This window comes from Amblyomma maculatum, chromosome 1, assembly GCF_055883805.1.
Source record: "Amblyomma maculatum isolate TAMU_Amacu chromosome 1, ASM5588380v1, whole genome shotgun sequence".
Taxonomy (NCBI): domain Eukaryota; kingdom Metazoa; phylum Arthropoda; class Arachnida; order Ixodida; family Ixodidae; genus Amblyomma; species Amblyomma maculatum.
In genome coordinates, this window is record NC_139344.1 from 152,658,381 (window position 1) to 152,674,482 (window position 16,102).

The window sequence follows — 16,102 nt, forward strand, 5'->3', positions numbered from 1 at the left end:
AAGGGGCGTACCATGTCTTCGGCTGGGTCGGTGTCGCCCTGCTCAAGGAGCGGTATCCGCAGTTCCGTGCCGGCGGCGTCCAGGTCGGACGAGTCGCGAGTCAGCCAGCGGGCCGCCGGTACGCACGCGTCGGGCGACCGGTGACGCTTGTCCCACTCGCGGCCGCCTCCTTGCTTTTCCCAGTCGTAACAACCGGTTTCTCCAGCGTCCATGACGTCACACGTTGGTCACGTGACGGGCCGAGACACCCGGAAGCGTGCGGTGGCCGGTGATGAGGGCTGGCGGGCTGGGCTGGTTATGAGGCGGTCCGCAGCGGCTCGTGGACACCGCTCTCAAGAGCCACGCGGGCACCGCTACACTCACAAGAGCACATGTGCGACCCGAACATCTGTCGCTGCAACGACGCGGCTCGGTGAGCGGTCGCGGCTGCGCGGCTGTCTTCAGAAAGCGTCAGCACATGTGCGACGGCTTAACGTCCGCTGACGTGTAGCGGATCGCAGCTCGTAAAGTCAAGGTCGGCAGCGCTGAAAGAATGCGAAGCCCGGTTGCAGCAGCGTGCGCGCGCCCACGCGTAGTTTATTTGTGCTGAACGTGGATGCAGTTTGTTGTCGGATGACATCGTTCAATCATTTCGCGGCTCACTATACGCGAAAAACGCTTGAGGAGATTGCTGACGTTTCATGGGATGGCCTGCAAGCCAGTCAGTAAAGACCGCGTTAGCAGGTTCATAAGTGTTAACTTGTAATCATAAATATTCTTGAATGTTTTGCAGTTAACTTCAATTGATTTCTTAATATGCACCACTATAAAAGCAACCCAGCGAATTTTCGTTAAAACTAAGAAAGAAGAACCTTCATGTCGGGCTTTCTTTTATTCTCTCTCTCTCTCTCTCTCTCGTTTTTTATGCGCGATCAAGAATTAGGATAGCTGTTCTTGCGTCTCCTAACTCGACTATTTGTCCTTCGGGAGAACCCCGCGAGTCATCCTACTCGATTTAACAGCGAATAATCTTTCAAAAATCTTTCGGTACGTGTAACGGTCAGGCGCGCGAGGTTGTTGAAATTTAACAATGGTCACATAGCGCCGTCCTCATTAGGAACGGAGCCAGGAATATAAAAAAACAGAGACTTGGTTTGTTGGCCAGCGTGACTTCCGATCACCACACCTTTATTCATTCGCTTTGCGAACAGTTTTTCAATCGCGGGAGAGCAGCGAACATGAAAATGTCTCAAGGAAATATGTAGGAAAGCAGCCCCTGGCTTTTGGCGCAACTAAGTTCTTGGGCACTTTGCCCTAAGTTCATTTTCATTTGCCTCTTGGGTTTCTGCAACCAACGAAAATAGAACAAGAAAGCTAGTTTTCCTACGGTCCTTTCTAGCCTTTTCTAGCCATTTTCTTTGCCTTGTTTTGGGTGAAAACTGGATGTTAATTGCATAATGCGATGTTACCTTAATGTCCATCGCTCTACTTATACTTTTACTTTAATGTCCTTGAAATCCTCAGGATTATACCAGCGAAGGCTTAAAGGCCACCTCTCGTCAAGAGCCTGAATAAGAGAAGGAAGAAGGCTCTGAAGAAAAATAATGGCGTCGTAGCTGTCTCACTCTGGGTGCATGCTTGGGGTAGCGCTGTGAGAAAACATATGAAGGTGAGACTGCTAGCTAAGGCGACACACTCCTACAGATGAAACCAGCCAGTAGAAAGTGGAATGCTTTGTACTATTGTGCCTGTCTATTGACTAAGCTATTCGATCTGTTGGAACGAAAGGCTGTTCGACATTTATTGCTAGTATTCCTTGGTCACAGGCCGGGGAAGCACCCCTTCATGTCACCTATCAGGGCAGCGGTCACACCTGCGACAGAACATGCTCAAGAAATCACCCCTGAGCACTGCTCGTCTCAGAAGGGCACCAACATGCAACAAGCAAAGATGAGGAAAAGCTGCCTGCCGCTCCAGGAAAATGAGGCGGCATGCGGTTTATGAAAAGGGAACGGAACGAGTTCCCTGTTGTAGTCGCAGCAGCGTACGCGTCACTGATCTTGCCCTGCCCGAATTCGAAAAAAGAAAAAAGACCACCTGGTATTAATTAACCTGGTTGTTTTCACCTTGTGGATCGCAAATACAAATATACTTCCACCCCGCCGTGGTGGCGCAGTGGTTAAGATGCTGTACTGCTGAACCCAGGGATGCGGGATCGAATCCCAGCAGAGGCAGCCGCTTTTCGTCTGAAGCGAAAAGCCAGGCGTATGTAAGTGCACGTTAAAGAACTCCAGGTGGTTGATATTTGCGGAACCCTCCAATACGATGTCTCTCATAGCCCGAGTCGCACCTAGATAAACCAGCCAATGGAAACTGGAGAACTCGGGAATAATACGGAAACAGTTGTGCTCGCCTGTGAATCTTCCAGACTAATGTGGGAGCATCCCGCGCTAGAAAAAAAAAAAACTATAATAAAGGTGCGTTTCCAGATACCGAGCATGAACAAAGAGCGCGAGATCGGTCCTTAAGCTACAATCACAGTGATAAGGCCGCATGGCGGCGGCTCTTGAAAACAACAAATAAAGGTTCACTGCAGTATTCTAATTGTAAAGTGTTGAGTAATGCTACGCTGCACAATTTAAGTCATGAGTAGTACAGAAAACGTTACCTCCAATCAAAATTTCGTGTCATGGGTGCCGAAAAAGACAGTAGAGAATTTAACGGGCGACAAATAAAAGAAAATGAAGTTAAAAGTGTAGAGATGGCGTGTGGCCAGGTTGGAGGCCATCGGCGTCAAAATTATTGGCCTCTAGCCTCGATCGTACTAATTTCGACCCCTAGTTTTCGCGACAAAGCATTCCACACATCAAAAGCGTTAGCGCATGCGTTAAAAAAGCGATGGAGGCGAAACGAAAGGCGTCCGTGTACTGTTCGATGTCAGTGCACGTTAAAGAACCCCAGGTGGTCGAAATTTCCGGAGCCCTCCACAAAGGCGTCTCTCATAGCTTGAGCCGCTTTGGTGCGTTAAACCCTACAAACCAAACCAAATCAAAATAAGTCTGATGTGTGGGCATTTTGAAGTAAGTTAAGTAGTGCTCGAACAAATTTTTTTCTGCAGTATGGGTATTTTATCTAAATGGGCACGTGATGTGGTACCCCAAACGAGCAAGCAATAATATACCGCAGAAAAAAGGGGGTGTCATAAGCAAGAATTCTTACTTTGTGTGGTAGCTCCCAGCCGCACCATCATACCAACACCACGCGATAACTTGCCCAAAAACGATTCTATAAGTAGTACGTCGGAAAGCATATTATAGGTGAAAATAACTCAGGATTTTAAACCTATCTACAATTTGTATATTTTTCTTGTCATAAACAAGGTTAATGGAACTTATTATTTGCTTAGGTTTGAGCCTGAAAATTACAGCTTTAGTTTTGCTTGTATTGATTTGTAGACATGTTTTCACCATTCATGAAGAATTTTCAGGGCAGCGTTACTCTTGTTCTGAAGACTACTGGAGTCAGGTGATGAAAAAAATATATTGGCATCATATGCGTACCTTATGTATGTTGCATCTGTATAGAGGTTTATTAGATCATAAATATATACAATAAACAAAAACGGGCCAAGAATACTGCCTTGAAAGACGCCTTTTATGATATGCTTCAAATCTGAGCGGCTTTTGTCTATTTGAACGCAATGATGCGTTAACCAAGGTATGATTTTATAAGTTGAAAGCTGGTTGGTTGGTTTGTGGGGTTTAACGTCCCAAAGCGACTCAGGCTATGAGAGACGCCGTAGCGGAGGACTCCGGAAATTTCGACCACCTGGGGTCCTTTAACGTGCACGGACATTGCATAGCACACACACGCCTTGCTTTTCGTCTTCATCGAAAAGCGGCCGCCGAGGCCGGGATTCGATCCCGCATCCTTGGGAACAGTAGTCGAGCGCCGTAACCACTGCGCCACCCCGGTGGGGTGTAAGTTGTAAGCAGTGTCCTCGAACACCGTCTGCTTAACAAGCAGAACATAACCGAGGATCCATTCAAAAGCTTTAGCAAAGTGACTGTAAATACCAAGGACAATGTTCTTCATTTCAAATTGAGATAAAATGAATTCCTTTTGATGAAGTATAGGGCTAATTTCGTAGGTCGTAAGAAATTGTATATTAGTTTTGCTAACCCTTTTGGAAAAATGGGTAATATAGGAATATGTCTATAAGTTTTAATATCATTAACGTTACTTTTCTTCATTAATACTGAAACTCTGGCTATTTACATCCATTTAGGAAAGACAGCGCTTCACGCACACATATTGAAAATTGTGCTGATAGCGCCTGTGCCGCGTCTGAAACATTGTCTGTCCGTGACGTCACTGGTCACATGTGTGCTTGCTATATAAGATGCTGTTCGCGTGAAATAAAGGGTTGTTGTTATCGTGCCGGGATCGGGGCAAGTCAGCTCCTTCCTGCCCGCTGCCCGGCCGCGCTCGGCGTCCGGCCAGGGACCGAACGCTACATGGTGTCAGAAGTGGGATCCTCTGGCGTTTGAGAGGCGTTGCCTTAACTTCGTCAACGGGCGCCATGTCAGAGGACAACGCAGCCAAGCCCTCCCACGGCATGTTCGCGGTTCCAGCTCCGCCAAGGTTTGACTTCGACCGGACGTCCGAATGGCCTTCTTGGATCCAACTCTTTGATGACTACCGCTTCGCCTCAGGCCTAAATGAGCGGAATGAAGAAGCGCAGGTCCGGACGCTACTTTATACGATGGGCAGGCAAGCAAGAGAAATCTTCTCTAGTTTTTCATTACCCGAAGAACAGAAGCAATACGAAGTCGTCAAAAAGAAGTTCGACGAGCACTTCGTCGCCGCAAGGAACCTTGTTTATGAGAGCGCGTGCTTTCACCGTCGCACTCAAGAACCTGGAGAGTCCGTCGACCAATTCGTTACCGCGTTGCACACGATGGCGGACCGGTGCGACTACAAGGAAAAGGAACGCATGATTCGCGACAGGTTCGTGGTCGGCCTCAGGGACGCTAAGCTCTCTGAGTCGCTTCAAATGGATGCGAATTTGACTCTCGCCAGCGCTTTGGCAAAAGCGCGTTTAAAGGAGACCGTCCAACGACAGCAGCTGCAACTGCGAGAAACCGGCGACGAACCCTTGGTAACGGCGACCGGCAATCTTGACGCGGTCAGCAACCAAGGACAGCCCAGAAAGTATTCTTCAGGACAGCACTCGGACAGCTCGTCAAAGAACTATTCATCTGGAATACAAGGTCCGCGTCCCAGAGTCCAGTCCTACCGACCAGGCACCCCCGGGTCATGCCCCAACTGCAGTCAAGGAACGCACCCCAGAGCCTCGTGCCCGGCAAAAGCAGCCAAATGCAACTACTGCGGTTGTTCCGGACACTTCGCAGCTGTATGTCGAAAAAAGGCTGCACGTGATGGAAAGAAGGTACAGCTTTCTTCTCTCCATATGGACAAGGCGGCGTTCTTCGTTGGCGTAGTGAACGGGGAGTACTCTAATTCTCGGTATGTACAGGTCGTCATTAACGGCACTCCGGCGTTCGCTAAAGTTGATTCCGGTGCCGAAGTTTCTGTTGTGCCCTCGACGTTTCCCGGTTTACCTACCAGGCTAGAAAAGTGCGACCTAATCCTAACAGGCCCGTCGAATGAGCCACTGAATGTTTTGGGAAAGTTTCATGCCACTATCCAGTGGAAACAAAACACTGTACAGCAAATTGTGTACGTGGTCTCACCATTACGCTCCGTACTTTTGGGTCTCCCAGCGCTTGAGGCTCTGGAAGTTATTAAATTTGCGGACTCGGTCAGTAGCGCAACAGCCGTCGAAGCTTCCTACCCGCAGCTTTTCAGTGGTCTAGGAGCGATAAAAGGAGAATACAAAATTGGACTAAAGCCGAACTCGACACCTTTTGCAATTCATGTTGCGCGTCGCATAGCCTTACCCTTGCGTGACCGAGTTAAGCAAGAGCTCGAGCGTATGGAGCGAGATGGCGTGATCCGCAAAGTAGAAGAACCAACAGAATGGTGTGCAGGAATTGTGCCAGTACTCAAACCATCTGGAGCGGTTCGTATTTGCGTTGACTTGACTCAATTAAACAAGTGTACTTCGCGAACGCTATGTCATGCCGACTGTGGATGATAGCTTCGGTCTTTTAGGTGGTGCGTATGTGTTTTCGAAGTTGGACGCCAACTCCGGCTTCTTTCAGATTAAGTTGTCGCCCGAATGCCAGTTGTTAACTACGTTCATAACGCCAGTTGGGCGATACTGTTTTCAAAGACTGCCGTTTGGAATAACGTCGGCACCCGAGATCTTTCAGAGGAAAATGTCGCAGATACTTGAAGGAATCCCAGGCGTGATAAACCTAATGGATGATGTGCTCATTTTTGGTAACGACAAGGCTCAACATGACGAACGCCTGCGTCTAACTTTAGATCGTCTCGCCAGTGCCGGTGTTACGCTAAACAAAGAAAAGTGTGCCTTTGGGGTAACTGAGATAAAATTTCTTGGCTGTGTGCTTAGTAAAGATGGCATCAAGCCGGATCCTGAAAAAGTTCGTGCTATCAAAGAACTGGCGACGCCAGCTAACGTGTCTGACGTTCGACGGCTGCTCAGTATGGCTAATCATCTGGCAAGATTCATACCAAATTTGGCTTCGAAAACGGCGCCTTTACGTCACTTGCTTTTGAAGGGTTCCGAATGGATGTGGGGACCAGCCCAAGAGCAAGCGCTGTCGTACGTCAAAGACGTTATCTCTTCGAAGCGCGTCATGGCTAACTATGATGTAAAGTACCCTACGATTCTTTCCGCTGACGCGTCATCATTCGGTTTGGGGGCCGTATTGATACAAGTTCAACCAAACAATGAAAAAAGACCTGTTGCATTTGCGTCACGCTCGCTGACGCCTGCCGAAACCAGATACTCTCAGATTGAGAAGGAAGCGTTGGCAATGACTTGGGCGGCAGAACGATTCGGAGGGTACATCAAAGGTCTTGAAATTGTGTTTGAAACCGACCACAAACCACTTGTAACGTTGTTGGAAAAATCACCTTTAGATGTTTTGCCTCCTCGTATTCAGCGCTTTCGCATGAGACTTATGCGGTTCAGCTTTACGGTTGTGCATGTCCCGGGTAAGAGCCTCGTTACTGCAGATGTATTGTCTAGAGCCCCGATTCAGGGAAACCAAATTGATGCTCATGCGCTGAGTGTTGGCGAAGTCGCGAAATTCGTTTCGGGCTGTTTGACAAATGCCGTCGAGGCTAGCCTTTTTGAACGAGTCAAAGCTGAACAAGCAGCCGATGAAGTCTGTCAAGCTCTCACAAAATTCAGCCTGGAAGGCTGGCCCAAGTTCTCATCGCTGTCGATGGTGTTGCGTCCATACTGGCAGGAAAGAGCAACGCTGACAGTCGCTGAAGGCGTGCTACTCAAAGGTGTGCGGCTAGTGATTCCACAAAAATTACGCGCAGAGGTCTTGACGCGCTTGCACGAGAGTCACCAAGGAATCGAGAAATGCAGAGCTCGAGCCAAGAGTCCGTATGGTGGCCTGGATTGAGTTGCCAGCTGAGAGCGTTGGTAACTGATTGCCCAGTGTGCGCGGAACACAGGCAACAAAAGTCGGAACCAATGATTCCGACAACCACTCCACAGCGTCCTTGGCAAAAGCTAGGTGTTGATCTCTGCCATATTGAGGGAAAATGGTATTTGGTGGTAGTAGATTATTTTTCTAGATACCCAGAGGTAGCCTTGCTATCTTCGACAAAAAGTGTCACTGTCATTATGCACCTCAAAAGTTTCTTTGCAAGACATGGCATACCAGAGGTTGTCATCTCAGATAATGGAACACAATTTGTATCTCAGGAATTCCAGTCTTTTGCTCGCGACTATGGCTTCCGCACTGTGACGACGAGCCCCAGATACCCTCAGGCAAATGGGGAAGTAGAAAGGATGGTCCAAACAATTAAACGGCTGATTATAAAAGCTAAGGACCCCTATCTTTCGCTGCTAGCGTACAGGGACACCCCAGGGCCACTGGGAAAAAGCCCTGCAGAGCTTATGATGGGCAGGCGGCTACGCACAACAGTCCCTGTCCCTCCCAAGAGCCTTCTGCCCCAGAAGGTGAGCCTGAAAAAGTTCAAAGATCGCGATGTAACCATCCGACAGCGGCAGCGTAGGTACTTCAATAGTCGTCATAGGGCTCTTCCGCTGCCAGCCCTCAAACCAGGAGCGGAAGTATGGGTGACAGACTGCAAAGTGAAAGCGCGAGTCTTACGTCCTGCACAACGTCCGAGGTCGTATGTAGTTAGAACTTCTACGGATGTAGTTCTAGAAAGAAACAGGAAATTCCTGGTTCGCTTTGTTTCCCAGCAGAATGACTGCGAGGAAGGAGGAGTTAGCTATGAGTTTCCGCAGGCATATGATAGTCGGGTAGAAATGGAACAGGAAACTAATCCATCTAAACCGAAGGCACCTGCCGATCCATCAGATACCCCCTTGCCACAAACTAGCCCTCCTGGATATAGAACACGATTTGGCCGTCATGTCCGACCGCCAGACCGATATGGGTTCAATGACTGACTGTTATTTTGTTTTGAGCATTGGTTTCATCCTTTGTTGGTGGCAGTGCTAAGTTTGTTGCAAATGCCAGTGTATCTTTTCAGAGAAAAGGGGAGATGTGCTGATAGCGCCTGTGCCGCGTCTGAAACATTGTCTGTCCGTGACGTCACTGGTCACATGTGTGCTTGCTATATAAGATGCTGTTCGCGTGAAATAAAGGGTTGTTGTTATCGTGCCGGGATCGGGGCAAGTCAGCTCCTTCCTGCCCGCTGCCCGGCCGCGCTCGGCGTCCGGCCAGGGACCGAACGCGACAAAAATGTAGGTAATATACGGTCAAATGATATCAAGTACGTACTTGATAGGGCGAACCTACATGCCCCCTACATCGCAACTAGAGCCATTTTTTAGTGATTGGAAAACTGATATCACCTCATGCTCTGTAAAGGGGTGAACAAAGAGTGATAATGGATTTCTCTCTGGCATAAATTTGTTAATACCAGACGAAGCACTACCATCAGGACAAGTTGCAAAGTAATCATTAAACACATTTGCATGGATGCTCCCCGACACTTCGTTGCCACCAAGTAATAGCGTTTGTACTCGTGGACCTGATTTACGACGATTTAAGACATTTAGTTCTCTCTATAAGGCATTCAGAGAGAGAGAGAGCCTTTAATGAATAACACAGTGTTTAGCCGGCGGTTAGATTTCGCTGGCATGCTACTATGTATAGGAAGGGGAACTGGGGAGGGAAAGATTGAAAAAGAATGGTGAGGTAAATAAAAGAAATGAAGGGGGAGATAAAATTCGGCCATTAAATACGTTGTAAAGTACTTCGTGCAGTAATGGTATAAAATGAAATGATGAAATGCATAATCCGACAAATGTGCTCATAGAGTTTACAGCGTGAAAAATGCCTGAAGGTAACCTGCAAGGTGAATTTAGAGTTTGTCAAAAGTTCAATATCTTTTCAAATACGTAAATAAAAAGTTCGCTGCGAAAGGCATCCGGCTTGTGCAAGCAACCCTTAAACTCTGCATGAAAATAGGACTGTCTATGCAATTTTAGTTCTTTTATTCAGCTTGTTCCTAAACGACTTATCACAGAGAGCATTTTTATGATGAATTAGTTTCAGTAATTCGGAGGTTATCCACGGCTTCCGTATATATATATATATATTTTACTGTGTTTGAACTTTTGTTCAGGAGAATGTCTGTTGCACATTTGCAAAACTTTATCAATAAGCTTGCCATACGCGATCTATAAAAATCGTCTATTTCTAAAAATTGCTTAAGGTCACACCGTAGTAGTCGTTCTCTAAAGCTATCGAGACGTGTTTGAGCAATATTTTGAAAAGAACTGTACTCAGGTTTTCTGTTTTAAGATTGTGTTTTCTTAAAAAGAAATATGCTGGAAGGTGGTCACTAAGGTTATGTGACATTACCCCGGCAGTCGCGTTTACAGAGTCAGCATTTGTAATGAACAGGTCCAACAGTGTTGCACTTTCAGTTGTAATCCTCGTTGCAGATTAAATTTTCATAACCATTTGAAGCTAAGACATTGATATAGCATTTTATGGTACAGAGGTGGCCAACACGTCGACGTTGAAATCGCCAGCAGACACTAAATAATTGCCACTTTCTGCAGTAAAAACAGCAGCTGTTCATAAAAAGAAAGAACTGAAAAAGATTCGAAAGAAGCTTTGATTGCTCAGTTTAGTAAGGTGAGTAGCTAAAACAATACAGTAACTGCGAATGTTCGCTTTTAAAGTTTATTTTGCCGACAGGGGCTTCGAAAATGGTATTCTCTTCGTCAAGTGGCTTTACAAAGATACGGCTCCTTCAATACACGCTAAATATACATGCTAGGTGTCCCAAGCTAATGTAATAATTTAAAAATACACTGTGCCCAAACGCAGTAAAACAAGCTGAGAGCTCTTCAGAGTCGTCTATCCTAATCGGCAGTATTTTTCGTTGCCAAAATTAGTTATTCAGATATAAAATAGTCTAATTTTTTCATTATTTGCTTGAGGAACAAAGTTTCAATGTAAACGTTGTAGATCGTATTGAAGAACAGCCAGCATCACTGTACTGTTTATATCAGTGTTTGTAGGTACGTAAACAGTTCCATTTATTAGTCTTCAAATAAAGCTACCACGTGTCCAGACGCTGGCTGGCTGTTACCTCGCGTGCCCAGTGCACACGCAAAGACCTATTCGGGAAAGCGCTCCACAGAAAAGAGGATTTTATTCTCAGGAGTGTCTCGGGGCGCTTAAGTAGCACCACTCTCACCTGGAAGCTTCTTTATTGTGAGATTAAAGCCGGGGAACAAACTCCTGGCGTATAGGGTAGCTTGCGGGAACATATCAGTCGCCTCTTTTCATGACGATCTACGACATCTGTAGTGATGCCTTGTTGCTCAAGCGAATATTTAAAAAGTTAGCTATTTAGTCTTTTTTATTTAATTTTGAAAAACGATAAAAAAAAAGTTACTGCGGACTAGGATAGGCGATCCACCCTCCTTTAAAACCTTGGTTACAATTACGAGAGTAAATATAACGTTTTTTTTTTTTTTTAAGCGGTCCGAGATTGTTATAAAAGACAACTTGCTGCAGATGTATTTCAGTCCTCGGGCGGTATCAATGGCTACGGCTGACAACAGGTAAAAGGAAGATTGATTTGAGTAGTTCACTGGTGAACAAACTCCGCAGCATCACTCCACAAAATCACTGGCTCAGACGCACCGGAATAACGTTGTGCAAGCCGCTCATTTTGTTTATTTCTAAATACTGCCAAACCCTTGGTGGAGTTTTACAATCAGGGCACATACACAAAATACAGTTAGAACATCACCAAAATATTTGACAGCAAGACTAGTCTTTTGTATTAACACAATGTACTACAACTTAAGCGGAAAGAAAAGCGTTCCAAACGTATATGTACGTTAGTAACACCATCAAAGTACTTTGAGTAAAAGGCATGCGTTCTTTAAAACCTTGGTTAGATTTAGGCGGGTAAGACACCGCAACAAAGTATTAGATTGATAATATATGCTAGCACTCCACTCCACTTCATCTCAGACACGACATATCCGAACGGTCCCGAAGAAATGCCCCACACCTGCTGCTGCTTGATTCTTAATTTCGAGGACAATATTTAGAAATACAATGTTTGATGAGGCTGGGTGAAATAATTGCTGCATCACAGTTGGTATTGAATCTTGTTCTTGTCGGATGCGCTGAAGCGTGCGTGAAGTGTTCGCTCATTGCATTCACTATTTCTCTCGCTTATTGCTGCCATTTCTGCTATTTATTGCGCTCACAGCTTCCTATATCTTTTTTAAGAGTCACTGCTTATGTTGTAGAAAAAGCGCTCATATCAAAGTTCTTTCGCCTTCCTAATGTCGCTTCGAAGCTTATGTGCACCTATCATAATTTGGTTGAGAGTGCGTGCAAACCTGTTGTAGCATCATCATCATCATCATCATCATCATCCTGACTATACCCATTGCAGGGCGAAGGCCTCTCCCATATTCCTCTAATTTGTATACTTTCCAACTGTTGTATACTTTTCACTTTTATGCGCTCGTACAACAATGAGTCTATCCAAGGTTTTCGAACCTGTTTGTTCTTGCTCTGAACAGCATATTGTTTGAAATGCTAAATCGTAATAAGGAAACATATACTATAAAAAAAAAGAACGTGTATACATTGCTGACGTCCTTAGTGTCATAAATTTCTTGCCAGTCTAAAGTTGCAGATGGGCACTGGACGTGTTCTGGCGTATAAACCGAGGTTTTCGACAGAGTTCTCTTTTCTACAGCAATGCCTTCAACACAAAAGACCCGCATATGATCTTGGAAAATTACGAATTGAAGCTCCGAATATCATGATAACTGTCTAGGCATAGTGCCATATGAAAGAGCATGCAGATAGCGAAGTAGAGACTAACCATTACTACTCTAACAATGAATCAATCAATGCTAGGTCATCTGAGGAAGCAATGCGAATGATAGTGCAGCTTTCACCTTTTCGGGCTAGAATTTTTTCTTTCGGAATCCACGCAAATTTTCCCTTCTCCTCATTGGTTCTTTTCTTGACAGCCGCCAACAGCACTTTATTACAAGGCGCGAGGAGTTCGTTCACGCAAACTGGGCTGCTTTCTGGGAACCGGAAGTCATAGGTGCCAGTCTTCTGTTTTCTTGCTTTAGAGAGCAATTCATGTCCCTTGCTCCGGTTCAGAAAGCGAATGACAATGTTCTTAACTTAATGTTTTTGTTTTCACACCCAGTGGCAAGCATCATTGTTACTTTTCTCTACAGTTTCGTCGACCACATCAGCTACCTTCTTTAGCAGTGCAACTGCATCACAATTTAAAGGAATTGATTCAATTTCCAGGTTGCTGTCTTATTGACACTGCTCAAGCTCGTCCACCCTTTGCCCCAACCAGTCATTCTCTGTTTTCAACGCAGAGTTCAGCTTGCTTAGCTCTTTTACTTTTTTCGTGAGTGCCGCAATGCTTTTGCTAACGCCCGCGACTTCATCGCATGTTTTCACTTCGCCAGGTAGTTCGAGCCGTCAGGTATTCACTGTTTTCACTTTGAGGGAGATTTAGACGTCAAAATTCTTAGTTACGCCTGGTGGTCGCCATGTGACTTTGCGGCATAGCCACGTAGGCCACCAAATGTCCCGTGACCGCTGTCAAGGTCAAGGTCACGTGACCTGGTGGTCACCATGTGACTTTGGTGCATAGCCACGTAGGCCACCAAGTGGCCCGTGACCACTGCCAAGGTCAAGGTCAAGTGAAGTGTACGGTATGCACAGTTTTTAGCTTGAGGGAGATTTAGAAGTCAAAGTTCTGTGTTAAGCCTTGTGGTTGCCATGTGACGGGGGCATAGTCATGCAGGCCGCCAAGTGGCCTTTGACCGCTGTGGAGGACAAGGTCACGTGACCTAGTGGTCGCCATGCGAGTTTGGGCATAGTCACACAGGCTAGAAAATGGCCCGTGGCCACTGTCAAGGTCAAGGTCAGTTGAGGTGACGTCAGTGTGACGTGTAAGAAGAGGGCACTAGAAGGGTTTATAAATAGGAGCCCCCGGGATCCTGCCTCGGTTACAACACTGAGTGGGATGGAGGAGGACGAACACCCTGCTACAGTAGAGCATCGGTAGCGAAGAAGGCACGTCGGAAATTGGCCCTGAAAAGGCGGCGTGCCGGAGAGATCGATGAAGAACGGGCTTTACGTTTGGAGAAACGCACAGTGTGTTTAAACCAAGCTTGGAAATGAATATAGCCATGTACATGGGGCTTTCACTTCCCTCCAGGGTTAATCAAAGTTAAACCTCCAACTCATTTTTTGAATAGTATTAGATGCTATTCTTTATCTCCTTCAGCTCAGTTCTCGTGTCACGCTTAAGTCTTTCCAGCTGCTTTCGAATTCCCTTAAATTCTTCACATTGAATCCATCTTTGGCGTCTCTTGAGTCCTTTCTACTCCCTTTGTCCGATCATGAAGGTCCGACCATGAATGTGATGCGGAGGAATCACATTCATGGTCGGACTTCGTTCGGCAGCTGTTTTTTAACAGGGAGGGTGAGCTAAGCAATTAACTGTATCGGAAATTTGGAAATCAGTTATCTCTCATATGCAATGTAGATACAAAAAAGTCTTCAGGCCCTGATTCTACTCCTAATGAGTTCCCGGGGCGATACGTGGAATGGGTCGCTAAATATTTAGCTATCACATTTAATGCATATCTGAAGCAACACTCCTTACCAAATGATTGGCTGCAGGCTAGGACAGTATCATTGTACAAATCCGAAAGCAAGTACAATCCTGATAATTATAGAACCATTTCTATCACTCGCACCTTCCGCAACATACTTAGCACCTCTTGGCAAACTGTTTCCTTGAGGAAAAAAATATATATAAATCTCAATCAGCATGGCTTCAGGCGGATGCCGTCTATTGTTGCAGAACTTGCAGAAACACTGCATGATGTTTTAAAAGCAATAAATGACAGAAATCAAGAGAATGTAATTTGCCTAGACGTGCCTAAAGCATTTGACCCTGTGCCCCATGATGAGCTCCTTAATAGGGCCGACTAACCTTGGCATAAATAGAGATATTGTGTGCTGGATAAAAGCTTATCTTACTAACAGAACAAGTTCGTGGAAATAGGTGGAGCGAAATTTGACGTCCTGGGATACCCTCATATGTCCCCCAGGTGCCTGTGCTGGGACCCATATTATTTTTATGCTACGTAGACAGCCCTGCAGTCTCACTTCCTCCCCGTATTGCAGTCCAGTTGTTGATGTTGCTTAATTTACTCAATCATTTATAAGCCAGGATAATAGCTCACATTAAATTTGGGTCGAACTCCAATAATCAATGGCGCACAACTTCTCAAATAAAGATTAGTTATACAGAAATGTCATACATTACAGTGACATACAAAACCAAAAATATATTTTTCATATGACTATGAAATAGACGGGTGACAGATAACACGCATCAACTGTTAAACATTTAGGCGTTGCTGTATTTTAAATCTAAGATGGAATTCATACATTAATAACGTATGTAAAAAAAGCCGAAACTAAGTTGTGGTTATTGGAATAAAGCTGAAGCTTGCTTCCACAAAAGTAAAACCAACTAATTATCTCATGCTGGTACATCCGACACTGGAATATGTGAACGTCATATATGGATCCATGCCAGTCAAACAAAATAGGTAAAAAAAGTACAAATAAGGGCGGCCGTGGTTCATTCTGTCAAAATATAGATATACCTATTTTGTGACTGGCATGCTACTCGAACTATTACTTTCTTTACTATCTAAACGAAGGAAGATCGTCAGACTAAAATTTCTTTATCTTTTGCGCAATAATCATCAACTTAAACACAAGCCTCTATTTGCAACAGCTTTCATTCATCTTGTAACAAGCGCTCTCACAGGTATCAGCTTACACCCATCATTATTATTATTATTATTATTATTATTATTATTATTATTATTATTATTATTATTATTATTATTATTATTATTATTATTATTATTATTATTATTATTATTATTATTATTATTTACAAATACTTCTGTATTTCCTGTTAGAGACATAGCAGGCGCGGGTTATACAGCGTTTCAGAACAATATCAGGTAATATCATTAGGCAGTTTTCTCTGAAATTGGTTAGTTGGCAGAAAACGCAGAGAGCCATCTAAGTTAATCCATAATTCAATCGTCTCCTCCGCTCCGCCGTGGTGTCGCAGTGGTTAGGGAGTTCGACTGCTGAACCCAAAGATGCGGGATCGAATCCCTGACGCGGCATCAACTTTTAAATGGAGGCGAAAAACAAAGCGCTCGCGTGTTGTGTGATGCCAGTGCAGCCCTCCACTACGGCGTCTCCCATGGCCTGGGTCGCTTTGGTTCGTCAAACACCATAAACCAAGCCATAAGCCAAACAATCTCCTACAATTTGTAAATCATCTGTACTGTCACTAACCCGAACGGAAATCCCCGTCATCTTCTTGCTTTCCATAACGTTCTCCTATT

General features: G+C 45.2%; 1 protein-coding gene and 1 long non-coding RNA gene across 10 annotated transcripts in view; one reads left to right on the forward strand and one right to left on the reverse strand.

Annotated features, from left to right (window-relative positions):
- The window catches only part of LOC146204634 (inactive dipeptidyl peptidase 10-like), a 272,165-nt gene that overhangs the window by 195,778 nt on the left and 60,285 nt on the right, over nucleotides 1–16,102 (reverse strand). For 2 of the 9 annotated variants that reach the window (XM_084589318.1, XM_084589317.1), the window contains exon 1: nucleotides 12–431. The exons of 5 other annotated variants lie outside the window; for them this stretch is intronic. In XM_084589318.1, the coding sequence (XP_084445444.1) occupies nucleotides 12–212 (201 nt within the window). In that variant the 5' untranslated portion in view covers nucleotides 213–431. Of the gene's footprint in view, nucleotides 1–11; nucleotides 432–16,102 lie in introns of those variants that run through there. 2 more of the 9 variants (XM_084589320.1, XM_084589319.1) reach the window with 1 other exon arrangement.
- LOC146204635 (uncharacterized) overlaps nucleotides 1–16,102 on the forward strand; it is a 142,740-nt gene that overhangs the window by 90,097 nt on the left and 36,541 nt on the right. The window lies entirely within an intron of this gene.